The following is a 15,366-nucleotide window of genomic DNA, read 5'->3' as shown; positions in this document are numbered from 1 at the left end:
AAATGTTCCCAATAACATACGATAAACGTTCGGTTGCAGTACATGTGGGTGATGCCATCGAGCAGCGCAAGATGCGCACAGTTGCCGCGAGCGGCGGATAAGGTGCCATACTACGCGGCGCTAAAGAAGTTCCGCGATTATTTGAACGGCACGATCTCTCATCTAGACGAGTCCGACATAGTGTTCGCGGACTCGAAGCTCAAGAAGAAGGATCACGACGCGATCGAGGACAAGAAGCCGCCGTTCTGCGACGATCTGACGAACGAGGGGGAGAGCAGGATCACAGACGTGAACGGTACGCTGGTGAAACAGGAACCGAATTCCCAGATACCCGGCAAGAAGAAGAGAGGCAGACCGAAGAAAATAAAGAATCCGGAGGATCAACCGCCGCCCGATCCCGAGAAGCTGGACGCGAACGGGGTGGTGATAAAGAAGCGTCGCGGTCGCCCGAAGAAGATTCACCAGCAACAGAAGCAACAGGAGAGGGAGATGAGGGAACGCGAACAGCAACAGCAGCAGCAACAACGGCAGAGCATGGGTCATCTGGGAGACGGTTACGGCGGGATCGTGCCCAACTGTTTCTCGCCGCCAAAGACATTCGCCCACATGGCCCCGTACCCGCAACAAATGAACGATTCCGGGTTCTACGGCCAGGGCATGAACGACAGCCCGTACAGCATGAACGCGAAACAGAGCCCCGTGCACCTGCAGCACTACAGCCAGAGCCCAAAGTCCATGTCGCTCTCGTTCACTCATTCCGATCTGTCGTCGGAAATCAACACCGCGATCTCCTCGGAGAACAACCTGGAACCGTCGCCGTTGACGTCGCCGAGCGTCGAGCACCCGGACTTCGAGCCGCCTACGAGCATCTCCCAGCAGAACATGAACAACGATCATCGTCAGTACAATCCGGCTGGGAACGGCGACAACACGGGCCACCACGGTAGCCCTGGCACCCCGTCTCACCCGAGTTACACGAGTTACATGGGCTACCACGATCAAACCTCGGACCCGCACAATCCTCATCCCCATCAGACTACACCGACGCCTCTGAGCCAAGCCACCGACGACCACTCGCACCATTCCCATCCGACTCCGCCGCACACGCACCCCCACACGCCGACCCACTCGTCGATGTCGCCGCACCATCCCCACGAGCAGTACGGCATAAAGAGGAACCAAGACGTGGCGTCGAAGAGTCTCAGCGACCTGGAATCTCTAGTCGACCAAATACCGAGCATAGCCGACGGCGGCAGCCAGCGTCTGCAGCACGGTCATCCGGGCATGAACGACGACGGATCTCTCGCGGAAAAGATGGAGGCTCATCATCAATCTTATCTGTCCGGCTTCTCCGGAATGTCTAACGCGGGAATGTCCAATTATAGTCCCCCCCTGGCACCCGGCGGCACGATCTACGCGAGTTCGTTGCACAACTCCCCGAACGACGGCTACGGGTCCCTATACAGCATGAACGGCCGTCAGCATCAGGACTCGCAGCAGCAGCAGCAACAGCAACAGCAGCACCAACAACAGCAACAGCAGCAGCACAGCAAATCTTACACCGTGGAGAACCTGGCGTCTAGCAATTACACGCCCAGCATGAGCCACGGACATCCCGGCAACTCGTATCCAAACATAATACCCGGCCCTCATTATCCCGTGCCGATGGGATCGACGAACGGGTACCTTTTCGGCGGCCTCGAGCCAAGCCTGATGCAACGCACCTACGGGATGGGCGGTATGAGCGGCATGGGAGGAATGCATCCATCCCTCGGTCACATGGCCAATCCTTATCCCTACAACGGTTCGTATTCTAGTTCCTTCGATGCCTATCCGGCACCACCAGCAGGGATTCACGCGCCCAGCGCGAATTATCCCGGTGGTTACACCAGTGTTGGCAGCGCCACGCCAGGTACTTCTACGCCGCCGTCTTACCTTCCGTCTCACCACAGGCCGCCGGTCGACCTTGCTTACGACGGTGTATGATAATCGATGTAAAACTATTCGACACGATAGCGATTACGAGCGCTATGTTTATCTTTTCTACGTATTTTTACACGTTTAGGATCCGTCGCCGGAATAATCGTCTAACGAAAACGCTTCTCGTTGCGGACGCTTTCTGGCGCGACTTTGCTACTGCGATTCGCGAACTGCGCGCGTTTTCCTCCATTCCCTCTGTCTCTCGCGAGGGAAAGACTCAATCCCCCTCCGATTTTAACCTACTTTTGCAACACGGTAAATCGCACCGCTCTGTCGCCGCGCGTGAAATATCACGTACAAACGGATCGTTTTAGAGATACCTGGCAGGGGCGTAACCGAGACTTTCGGTGCTTCCCCTGGTGCTCGCGTTAAGTTTTCAGAAAGAAATGTATCAAATGGTAACTTCGATTAGTATCTCTCTCTCTCTCTCTCTCTCTCTCTATCTCTATCTCTCTCTCTTTCTCGTGTAATATCAATCTCTGGCATCGAAGTCACCGTGGCGCGCGATAATCAGAGTTTCACTTTTTCTTTATCCCTGGAAAGTTGCATGACGTTACAACCTCTAGCCGTTGCTCGAGTATCCAAAACGATCGAATTGGTACAATGTTTTAGGCGCGGTGACGGAGACCTGTACTCTGCCAACCTGCGGAAGCAGGCTGAAGTCGTAGGGGAATACGTTGTGTCCTTCTTTTGTCAGTCTTTTAAACCTATACATTTTACTATCTCCGCGTCAACTCTTCTCGTTCTCTACCTCTCTATTTCGTCGCGTTTCTCGTTCGTTTGTTTCTTGCCACTACGTTCTCTCGATACATCCTTCCGATCCTTTCCTCTCTGTCGCTCACGATCAACGATTGCGCCGCGAGTAGTTACACGGGCGCGCGGCTCGGAACCGTGGAAAACGCTACTGAAAACGCGCGGTCATCGACATCTCGGCAGCCGCGCGAACGCGAAAACGTTTTTAACCGACACCTTGATACTGCTGTGCTTGCTAGAACACTATCGATCTCTTTCTCGAGTTGATCGCGGATCATCGACAACGACGAAGACGGCTAGTGATGGGACTGAGACGTATTTTGATACCGTTCACGTTTGAAATCGACACCGTCGTGTCGAATCATTCGAATGAATGCCTTCAAACGATTTGAGACTCACGGGGGATCGCGAACGTAACCATTTTTCGTACGGCGACCCGTACGATCAGTCGTTACGTCTATAGACCCTATTATTAATGAAACGCGCGACTATCGTATCGATACCTATCGGTTACGTCAAGTTTCATGCCCCGTTTAATCGCAGACGTAAAAATGGCGCACCAATTGGCGAAACTATATAGCGAAAACCTATCGATCGGAAGACTTTTATGCCTCGCGACAGATTCGATGCTTCTGATAATTGGTACGGACGTTAAATATAATTAGTATCTTTAAAATCTGATGGTTTTTCCATATAATTGGACGCGCTGGATCGTTGAAATTTGCGAGAAAGAAGCAAATGTATCAAACGCGGCGATAATAATTGTACTGAAATAATGATACGCAAACAAAAATAATTCGATACTTTTGAAAATTAATTACTATGGTACATTTCCATTTGCGTTTCGCGTTCAATTCCGTTGTAATTATTCGAGAAAACAACTTCGTTCGCTGTTTCGCGAGCTTCGATCGGAACAAAGAATTCGCGATACAATTAGAACGCTAATTTCGAATGATCAAATTAATCGCGTACGTATACGTGTTTGTTATGTGAATATTTTCGACTTTAAACTACTGCTAAATATGTGATTTTGATTAAAAGAATCTATTGTCACGACTCTGAATTCTTGTTGAATGGTTCGAACGAGACTTGATGTTACGAAAGCGTATCGATACTGCAAGAAATGTTAATAACCTTACTAATTCCAATGGCAAGTTAGTTTGATACCAGAGTTCGAGCGACCAAGTAAATGTCATTGGATTGGTCCCATTACTAAAGACGGCGTAAATGTTTCGTTTCCTTCTTGATACTTTTCTTTTCGTTTCCGGCGGTTTGCAGCGTTACCGTTATCCTTTCGTTATTGTTGAAAGATACTCGGATCGTTTCGCTTGACTGGTCGAGTAAGTGCAATCTCTTGTCACGTCAACGGGCCGTTATCGAGGTACCGCTGTTATATTTCGTCGAACGTAACTTGTTGGAATTCCAAAAAGTTTCTGCGCGCCGACCGGCGCGCATATATCGATTGTTATTTTTTCTTCTCTACTTTTGTTCTGTTGTTGTATGGGAGAAATTATTTCGTTAGTTTTTCAACGCGACTCGTCGCGTAAACCGTTATTAGCCTGTAGCTGATATTCACGAGCGAGATTGCTATTGGGGATATACAGTTAAACGAACAGTAGCATTCGGCCGTTGTTTCGAGCATTTTTTTACAAGCCAACGGACAAAATATATCCGAATTAATGGAACATACAGGTGCACGGGCGGGCGCCTGAACCCCGGCGCTCGTACGTAATTGTAATTTCGTAACATCGACCCGAGTACCGTAATCGTACGGTCGTCGCGGGGAGGGGGGAAAAAAAAAAAACGTAATTTTTGCGAGAATTTATCAGCGGGGGGGTTGAGACACCTTTCGAAGTCATTCCGAGTGATTTGGAAATATTTTTAGTTCCTGGGAGTAAACAAATGCAATTTTCGTAGATAGAAACCGATGCGTCGTATTTGCGTACACATACGTTACAGAAAATATATTATTACATCAAAGCAATAACGCGGATGCGCGTGTACACACACGGTTGATCGCAAGCTGTACATGTTTAATGCGAATCTAGTCAATTCGATTCGTTGAATCGTAGGCACCGTTTAACGCGATAAGCCGGGTAATTTTGCGTGCGGATGATTTTGGGAACGACGACGCGAAGAAAAAGAAAATGAAAAAAAAAAAAAAAAAAACACGACCAACTGCGACAAACATCGAATTACGGGGCGAGCGTACGTTGAGCGGACCGCAGACAAAATTACGGGTAAACGAGCAACTTTTTAATTGTAATTCCTCGTTCGCGCAGAATCGTTTCACGCTAAATCGACATATTTGCGTTCTATCGTTTCCACCGGGGTTAGAATGAACAAAAAAAAAACACACACACACACAATCTGAATCTCCTAGTCCCGTTTCTCATTTTCTACCGAGCCCACGAGCGACCGAACCGTTAAACGATCGACGAATCGTCTCTGTTCCGCGGTCCGTACCGAGTCGACTGTTTCCAGGGACCAGAAACCCGACGATTCCTCGTACAATAATTTCTACGACCACAACCGACGCGACCGTTTCAACGATAATTGTCAAACGACGCGTCGCGTTAATGTGGGATCGTTGCACAACCTGTCGTGCGCCGCTGTCATACTTCTATTATTGCGAGTCGACGTACGACTCATCGTAAAGCGAATCGTCGCGTCCGTGGCCCACCCCCGGTTACGGGGACCATGGACGTAACGATTATTCGTATTATAATTTTGCACGAAACGGTGATTGAAAATCTTGCAAGGTCGCGAGTGAACAAACGACAGGTTGAAATGCAAAGTAGAAACTGCTATATCGTAAAATTGAACCGAAAAATGGAGCATACCGTGTACAGAAAATTATGGTACCCCCCCTTCGATGTTTTAAATTTAATCGTGTTATCGAATTTAAACTCTGTGATTAGGATCGTTTTAAGTACGTTGTTTCGTTATTATTCGTTTATCGTTTAAAAAGTTCGATAAATCGTCGCGCCACACGGTCCCTGTATGAATAGAGAAAATGGTCGCGTACGACGACGTTCGCGCAGAGTGTTTCCATGTACAGACTGAGCCACGCCACCGTTAAGCTTCTCGCTTTTGAGGTTTGTAAGCTTTTTTCTAACGGAGCCGCATATTTAATAGTTATTATATCGTAAAAAAAAAAAACGCGTCGTTAAGGACAATGCACGGGATAAATAATTTAAGACCGATCGCCGGGGGACGCCCTCTTCGTCCGCGCGGCGTGTAAACGTTAAACGTGCAGAGAGAATTAGGCGTCCGACGTGATCGTAACCTCGCACCCGCTACAGCCATATTGAAAGCCGTTCTCGTTGCAATTTGTTTAATCGGTTAATGATCGTCGGCTGCACGACGTCGCTGTGAAAATGTTCATACGTTACCGTGATTTTTATAGTTATCGCGTTATGTTGTCTCGTTGATTATATTTCATTGCCGCGCGTTTCGAACAATCGAGGATCCGAATTGTCTCGCGTATCGATTACACGCGATCGACGCGGGAACGAAAAACAAAAAAAGATGAAAAAAAAATGAAAAAACGAAAAAAAAAAAATATAGTGTTTCGATGAACAAAGATGCACGGCATGAATCGACATCCTCCTTTGTCGCTGTACGACGCTGTAAAATTATGCATCCGGCATGATTGATATATATATAAATAAAATAAATGCACGGCCGCGTTCGCGCGCGCGTTTCAATTGGACGCGCGCCTGCGCGCGCGCGCGCACGCCCGCGTGCATTTACAAGATATACATAAAGTATAAATATATTATATATTGACTATCTACGATAAGCGAGAAACATTTATCTCGAGTAATCACATAGAATGTGTTGAAAACATTTAAAATGATGCACAGGGTATAGATGAGAGAATCGTTGATATAATAACTGATGTCTATATAATGAATGTTTCTTTTGTTCTCTATCGGCCTCAAGGACACAATGGCTCGTACGATCGACAATTACTATAGTAGATGTTTTTCAAGAATCCATTCCGATTCAATGATGGAGCAGTTATAGCATAAGTGTCTGTCGGTGTTAATCGTTTTCATCGATAATGAAATGCGAGACGAGCAAAACGAAACGAAATCAGAGAAGCAAGAATCAGAAGCAAGGGGAAACGGAAACGAACGCATGCCGCGTCGAACGGAACCAGCCATCGCTACGAACTAATTGAACATTTCGTCGATTAATCGAATTAACTTGATTGTAAATTGATCGCTAAGGATTAACTATTAAGTATAAATATATTATACAGATTTAAGTGGTTTCGCTGTTGATCGTATCGAAATAAAAAAAAACGAAAAATGAAACAACACTAAGCGCGAGCGAGTAAGGGAGCCCTGGGCCCAGACCGGTGTCACGGCATATTTTTTAATCGCTTCGAAACGTTGATCGAACCAGTCCACTTTCTCGAACGTCAATCCGTCGTTCGATCCATCGAACGGTAACCCATCGATTCGTGGCCGATATGGTAATCGACCGCTCGCTTGCTCGCGCGCTTCTACCTTCACCATTTTCTTTGTCACGATCGTCAGAATCGTACGGATCGTACTAATTATTATCGAAACGTGTTCTTTTCAACCCTCGCCCGGCGAACTCCGTGGTTCACTTGCGACCCACGCAAATTGTTTACTCAGAGTCGCGAGGTTCCGGTTTTTAACGAATAAGAATAATACTAAATGGATTTGTAAAAATATACGATAAATAAAAGATTTACGAACACCACACGAAAGAGATTCAATTCGTGAACGCGACGTAACGATATTCCGATTTGAGAACAAAATGGACCCGGAGTCCGCCGTTCGAGGATTAACGACTATTCGTAGCTAGTGATCGATATGCATATAAAAATGATTAGAAGCGATTCGAGACTCATCGAGACGTATGACGAGACACGGATTAAAGAGGAAGCTAGGGGGGTTGCAACCCTGGGCCACGAATCCCTTAATCCGATCTTGCGTACGGCTGTCGTATCAATTAGATCAAATTTGATACTTGCTTACGAATAACTTTTAGTATCGATACATAGAAATGAGTTCAATAACTGCATCTTATATCTAGAAGAAAAGATTGATACGAAAATGTAGGGACATTAGCATAGCGCATATAGAATTGTAAAATAGCTCATTGGTAAGTAACTTATATAAATTCAATTGTATTTGTATGTACTCGATCGTGTAATTTTGTTTGGATCCACATTCATTGTCTCATGAACGTATTATAATAATATCAAACTGTGATACTAGATTTGTTTGTGGTTTAAATTGTATCGATACTACAAGAACCGTCGACAAACCTTACTACTACCAATAACTAACTTAGATACCTATTATTACCTGGATCATTGATACGAGTACCATTGAATTGGTCCTATCGCTATTCATAGATCGCAAATTTTTATTTAATCATTCCTATTCCACATCACACTTTCCTAACCTTCAAGATGCTTCGCTCGAAACAAGTTGCGCCATCGATTTCTAACCTATATCTTGTTGTCGATTTCGAGTCATGGCATATTCGCGAGTCCAAAGCAAATACATTTTGTTCAAGTTGATTCGGTCTGTACGGGTTTCATCCGGTTTTAAACGATAAACTTCCGAGATGGTGTACGAACAAGTCAAGTGTACGTAAACAAAGAGTCGAGAATGCAATGAAAACCACGAGCACACTGTAGGTCAGTTATGTCCACAGTTGAAGCTCGAAGCCCTTTATGGCTGCTTTGTGCCCACCTACGCGCTGTATTGTGTTTCCAAGGAGTTTCTCAACGTTCATGTATATTATAGTAGGTGTAAGCTACGAAGCTTACCCCTGGACTACGCTAATGTTCGACTTGCAGAAATGCAAAATGAATTCGATTGAACTTTTTTCTTTTTTCAGGCTAGGTCTCGCGAGATAATACTTTTCGATCGAAAGGACAAAATTCAACGTTTGTTCGCCCACATCTTCAAGATTTAATTATCATATATATATATATATTTTCAAAAGAATTGATTCGTGATTCCAGGCTGACTTTAAAAAATGTAATTATAACATGTATGTGGCGCCATCTATCCCATAATTTACGTTTTTATCAACCAGTGGTTCTCGAGCGACCTCTTCCTCTTATAGCCAATTGAACTACTAAAATCCATAAAATTAACAAATGTAGAAAACTTTTTCTTCCCATAATGTACAGGGTTACATTAGCTCGGTGTTATCCACGAAAGACTTTTCATCGTGGATAACACGAGTCCAAGTTCCATCTCTCTTTTATATTCCCATGATCTGGATTTAGGAAATTTAGGAAATAGAAGGAATCAAAGTCGATTCTATAGAAATATGAATTCGTACCTTTGAAACTGGTTCCTCATTTCACCAAGCATTGTTGTTGAGAGCCCAAGGACCTGGACACGGGATGTCTGGTAAAGAGAGGGATCTTGAGACAGGGGCTTCATAAATTTGATCCTACTTGAACTCAGAGAATTTCCTTTTAAAATCTAATATGTATCTACTAATAGATATGCGAATATTTGGTCCAACACACGACCACAGGTGACAAATAATCAATCAACCATTCGACCGAGCTACCTCTGTGAGCATAGAGGACGCGTCGAATGGTAGGAGGTACTTCCTCCCGCTTTTTTTGACTCGCGTAGTAGACATGGCACTTCCGGAAAGCAAGAATTATCACAACTAGGTAATATCTAATATATGTAATTTGACTGAAAAGTCCTTCGTCACGAATAACACCGAGCTAATCAGCCTCGAACTTATTATAAATTCTGGGAATACATAACTCGTTAAAAAATCAAAGCCGATAGTTATTACTTTTGCCGCCAATTGCAGTAACGTCTTCTTCCGGTTGTAATCGATAATGTAGAACTTTACGTCGAAATAGAAAATAGTCTCATAACCTTCTTTTTTTATACCTCGTAATTCTAATAAGTAGACCAAGTAAGCTTTCAACATAAAAATTTCTAGCTTTTTCTTAACAAAAAAAAAAACAGATGCAAAAAGTATTGGAATATTTTTCATCGGTTGTACTCGTACACATGTTAAAAATTATTTAAACAGAATATTGCAAACCAGAACATGTCCGGTCAAAATTGATTCATCTACATTTTAAATGCAAGATCTTTTATACCTAAAATTCAGTATGAAGGAAATTATAGAAAGTTGAAACAAAATTTATTTAATATAAAACGATCAATTAACGTATCATATACAAACGATATTGCTAATCGTGTTGTTTTTAGAACAAATTAAACAATTGAATTTCTCACGATGTCAGGAATATGTGGGACTTACTAACGGGATCTTACGAAAAATCATTATGAAATGAATTTAATTTAAACATTATACAGCCGATGACAAAAGTGTAATGCTTTCATTCTTACTGCCTGACTGGTTGTAAACTGTTATTCTTTTACAAGTATCTTATAATTATAATAATAGTATAATATTAATATTATATCAGACAGATTCACACAACGTTCGCAGTATGAAAAGTGATTTTTCTTTATATACTTTTTGCTTCTTTTACGTTCATTTCTGCTAATGTTTACGCTCCCCAATGACTAATACATGTAGCGCAAATACTTGGTAATCGTTTCCATTTAAAAGTGAAAAATGTGTAAAAACATGAACCTTCGATGCGACGACGGTATAGAGCATTATTTTGGGGAAGGGAATTTGCGTATGGTTTTTCACTTGATTTCTCTCGTTAATATTAATAATTTTGGATTTGCTGAAATACTCCTAATTCCTGTCAGTGGCTCGGAGCTTCTCTTCAACAGCTTCCTCGGAAGCCTCTGAAAGGTCTGTTGCCTGTACATACTTTTGCACACCAACTAAGGACTTTTTCAAAGCATCGAAAGAACTGGAGTACAACATCTTCTTCTTAACTTTAGCCGTGTCAGGACACCACGACATCAAGAACAACTTCTGTTTCTTGGAAGCCTAAAAATCGACAACAAACGTTTATATAAATATCCATGTATGCGAATAACGTGTCTTTCAGATTTCATCGCTGAAACGGTGCATGGATTACCTCGGAAGTACCCTGACATTGATGAGTGTATTCAAAATCGAAGAGGCCATAGCGACATTCTCCGGCACCACCTTTTTGCAAATCTTCCAGGAAGGCGTCGTAAGCCGTATCGCGAGGTCCGATTACTTCAACGTCAATTTGCTTCTCGTCCTTAATGTAGAAGATTACATATCGATGCTTTTTGTCTTTTTTAATCTCCTCGTACGTTGTCTTACAAACGTCAGCCACTGTTACTCCAGATGCCTAAACAAAATACAAGAAAGAAACGGTTTAAATCGATCGACTTCGCCAGGAAGAAGGTGAAATAAAAAATGTTAACGTTTCGAGTAACGTGTAATCGATGTCAATCCGGGTAACGACAAATCTAGCGTAACACCGAAGTCGCAGCGCGCGTTGCATAATCGTTCGATGAAAATACGTAGTTTATAAAACTTAGTCGCACCTGTTGAAACCGATATCGCCGACAAGAAACTTGTAACTGTCCATATACTATTTATAAAACGTCTCTCTATCGCGCAAATACGAAGATACGTCTACGTCTCCTGTTCACACGCGCAACATTCAATTACGCATCAAAGTTTAAGAAAACCCCTTTTGTTCGATAAACGTGAAATCGCACATAATTCTAATTAACGCATTGAATTACGAGTGTATTCGCGATGGGGACGAACGTCGGTAACCCGTACCCTCTAACCCCCCCGCCCATTGGACATCGATAAGTGATCCCTGTTTTAGTACCGTGCGAGCTAAGATTTACGAGGGCGACGGACATCTTTCTGCACAGCAATAATATATGGCAGTCGTTGACTGACGAGGAGCTCGTGCCAGTATCGGCGCTATCATCAGTATTATGCGTCGGTTAGTCTGGCCGTTTAAGCTTATTTCGCGGGCAAACGTGGGGGACGTACCGAAATAAATTCTTCCCACGCATGAATCCTATGCTAAAGGAGATCCGACGTCCATTTCTAAAGTTATCCCTTGCGCGCGGGCACGTGCCCACACGGTACGGTGCTCCGTTCGACTACGTGTTCCTTCCACTCTGTGGAAATTTGTGAAATACGACCGTGACACACGACGAGCGCGACGCAAAGATTTTTGGGAAGAGAGAGGGCGGGGCACAGAGAAAGACAGAGAGACAAGGAGTGGGGAGGGTAGTAACGACACGCAGTGTGAAAAGTTCGAAGTGGGATAGTTATTTTTGTACAGCTTTCGTCTAGGATCAACGGTTTCGGGTTTGTAAAAAATAATGCTCGAGTATCAACGAACGGTAGACGGGAAATGTCCGTGACAAAACAAACGGATTCGCAGCTGTAAACAAGGAATTGCAAAATTTCTAAAATTAGTCGAGCGAAACGTAATTCGATATTTAAAGGAAAAGCGGATCATTTGCCAAACGGGATGCACCTTCGAGTATTCTAAAAACTCTTTATCGGTTGGAACGAATGCATTTAGAAAACTGGAACGAAGTGCACGATACGGGAGCATTATCGATTTTGGTTAAGGCAGATGTGTATAAATTGCTACTTCGATTGTTAAAACGGGCTACTGTACAAATAAGGCGAAAGCAATTAATAGCGCAGTTGTTCGATTAATTTATTTCTACCGATTGGTAATTGTACTTCACTGGGAATGTAATACAACAAACGGTTGATGCTTTGTCTACCGTAGCAGAATGAACGTAAGGGTCGATTGGGGTGCAAAAGGGTCCGATGAAAAGTGTAACGTGGTTGGAGGATAGCCAGTAGATGGAGGATGCAATTCCTCGGTCGATATTCTGGCACGACAGGGGATGCCGGTTAGGGCCAGACTTGGCTCCCTCTAGGGCGTTGTTGTAAACGACTCTTGTGTGGCACAAGGTCAAACGGAAGATGATTCACCGATGAGCAGCGATATGGTCGATTGTTGACTGATAAGTAAACCGATCGTATGGTCACGAACCGTTTTATAGATCATTTCTCGATTAAATGATATCGATAGATGTACAATCTCTGCCTATATAAAGAACGAAACAATTTTTGAAGATAGTCGCGTTTACTAGAATGTACCTAGAATTCAACGATAATCAATACACACAGAGTTTCGTGATTTATCTTTCGACGTCCTTGGTTAATAGGAACAGACATTTGAACATTCTCTTCGATATTGCATCATAATGATTTTAAACACTTGTCATGAATATTTATATACGAAGAATTAAGTAAAATAGGGTTAGGAATCGATATTTTCGATCGATAATATGAAAGAAGAAAAGATGTATGATTGTATGAATAATCAACAGCGAACGACCGTAGCAATGTCGAAGATAATCAGCTTATTCACCACGTTTACGAAGACGTCAGTGAACTTTGAGAGTCACTGGCCTGCAAGAACCGACCTCCTTACGGGCTCATTGAATTTTTCCCTCTCTACCAGAACTTCTGTTGTAGTTCACTGTCATCCTCGAGGCTAGAGACATAGAGGGGGAGAGGGGTTAGTTTCGCAAGAAAACCCAGCTCTTCATTACCAAGGATACAATATCTATCGATGGCTAACATAAATATTTATAATGTATTCGGTGTACGGCGGTAATTACTTGTGCCAGTTTCACTTGGTTAATTTTCTGTCGCCAATTTGTCGGAAATGGAACGCGACTAAATTAATTCTTCCGGAACTTCGATAGAAGCGTCGCGTGTTGGAAGAAAAAACTTGGAAATATTAAATCGTTGATCGCCAATTACAATTGCAGGGAAAATTGTAACTTACGAAATTCGATTTTAAATGTAATGATAATTAAAGAGTACTGTTCAAACAACAACTTCTCTATATTGAAGATAATTGCAGCTAACAGATAACACTGATAAACGCGTATGGCAGACCGAAACGATTCCGCGTTGCGATAGATATATAACTTTAAATAAATTACGGATTGCACTCTTCGTTCGTACGAGTTTATTTCACATTTATACAAGCACGCATGACAATTTTGCGACTGTGTATTAACAAAAAGAACAAAATACACAACGAGAGAAAGTCGAACAATTAAATGAATTGAAATGTATCGATAATAAAGTTCAATTATTTCGACATTTGACACGAAGATTTGGAAGGAAATTTCAATCTGGCATAACATACGTTCGTTACATAAATTTTTGGCAATTACGACGGAAATTCGAGAAATGTTCGAACCGGTGGCGAAATTTATACGACATAACAGGCTTAAAATGTTCTTTACAGTATCAAACGATATTGTCCTCGAATATAGAGGGCAAAAGGAAATAGGTGTTTTCAACACACTCGCCAAAACTAAACTGTGAAAAAAAATTCGCCGTACTTATGTTCACTCTTACAAAAGTAATCGCAACGTTCGATCGCTTCGAATGGTTTATACCGAACTAAAACATGTGGTGCAAGGAAATGCAAAGATTAATCATCAAGAGTATCAGAATTGATAGAAAAACATTGTTCTCGAGAACTTCTCCGATCTTTGTAATTAAATACCGCGATAATTGGACGAATTCACCGAGAAGACGAAGAATTTACCATGCGACTCGATACGTTACAACACAACAGCGAGTTTCTACTCTTCGACGATGTAGAATTTTTCTCCCGTCACCGATCGCAGTTGCTCTCTTCGAGTCTCTGACTGTCCTATCGCGAAGCTGGAAATGAATCATCCGTTTCCTGGAAGCAAGGAATCGCGATTGGCACGTAAAAATGCATCTACGTCAGCGAAGTTTTGAATTTCCCATCATTCCTCGTGAAAAGACGTGAAAATCAATAGCACAGGGGATTCCGAACGAACAGCTAGCAAGAACGAAATCAGTCGATCGGTGTGGCAGAAAGAAGAAAGCGGTCACTATCGCGGCGTATTGCCGGGACAGAAATGGCGACCGGCGCGTCTGCTTCGGCCATAACCACAAAGTAACCCATCCCGTACCGGTTCCCGAAGGATCGTTGACATTTTTTCGAAGATGGATGCATGCACAGTATGATATTTACCATTTCGTGATGTCGTAGCCGATGAGAAGAATCACGTAAACAAGCACTTTAACCTACACTTTCACGAGAGCCTCGGTTCTGGTAGAACTGGATAGGTGCAGTGTCCAGTCGCGGGGGTCGCGGCTCACGAACGAACGAACGGGAAGGGAGGCTCCTCTCGCAGCTAGCTTTCTGCGAATCCTGTATCCCTACGCCTGCGCGCGCGCACTTCTGATTAACTCTTTCTTGATTGGCCGATATCTGACTAACGAAAATTCGTAATTGAATTTACGTATAATTCGCACGGGAAATGTTATTAATGAGTCGCGTATTCCGATCCTGGTATTCTTTTCGCGAGAAACCAACGGTTTGAGTATGTTCGAGCGCGAATTTTTTTTCTGAGCCGGTAGGATTACTTCAGTGCGCAAGCGTCGTGCAATGCGGTCCTGCCGGTCGCTTGTGCAGCTTTTATTTCGACCGGAATACGGCTCTTTTGTAGATTACCTTAAAAATAAGATCGATTCCTAAAATCCTTGATATAGATGATAGAATCGTCGTGGGACCGATTCGAGTGACAATGACACGTAATTTGCGGGAATTAATCATCGATGCGACCTGCCGGTCATACTGGC

The 15,366-nt window shown here is 43.3% G+C and overlaps 2 protein-coding genes across 4 annotated transcripts in view; one reads left to right on the top strand and one right to left on the bottom strand.

The window, feature by feature from the left end:
* The window catches only part of LOC122397983, a 150,944-nt gene extending 144,689 nt beyond the window's left edge, over positions 1-6,255 (top strand). For all 3 annotated transcript variants that reach the window (XM_043397523.1, XM_043397524.1, XM_043397521.1), the window contains one exon: positions 40-6,255. In XM_043397523.1, coding sequence (XP_043253458.1) covers positions 40-1,986 — 1,947 coding nt within the window. In that variant the 3' untranslated portion in view covers positions 1,987-6,255. The remainder of the gene's footprint in view (positions 1-39) is intronic.
* Positions 6,256-10,254: 3,999 nt separating this feature from the next.
* On the bottom strand, positions 10,255-15,197 carry LOC122397613 (cofilin/actin-depolymerizing factor homolog). The gene is made up of 3 exons (XM_043396873.1): positions 14,756-15,197; positions 10,778-11,020; positions 10,255-10,686 (listed from the first exon to the last, which is right to left on the bottom strand). The coding sequence occupies exons 1-3, from the start codon at positions 14,756-14,758 to the stop codon at positions 10,486-10,488; spliced, it is 447 nt and encodes a 148-aa protein (XP_043252808.1). The 5' UTR covers positions 14,759-15,197; the 3' UTR covers positions 10,255-10,485.
* Positions 15,198-15,366: the final 169 nt, after the last annotated feature.

Source organism: Colletes gigas, unplaced genomic scaffold, assembly GCF_013123115.1.
Source record: "Colletes gigas isolate AHSC1104 unplaced genomic scaffold, ASM1312311v1 Colletes_gigas_Sc00010, whole genome shotgun sequence".
Classification (NCBI taxonomy): domain Eukaryota; kingdom Metazoa; phylum Arthropoda; class Insecta; order Hymenoptera; family Colletidae; genus Colletes; species Colletes gigas.
This window is presented reverse-complemented; position numbering and strand designations above follow the sequence as displayed.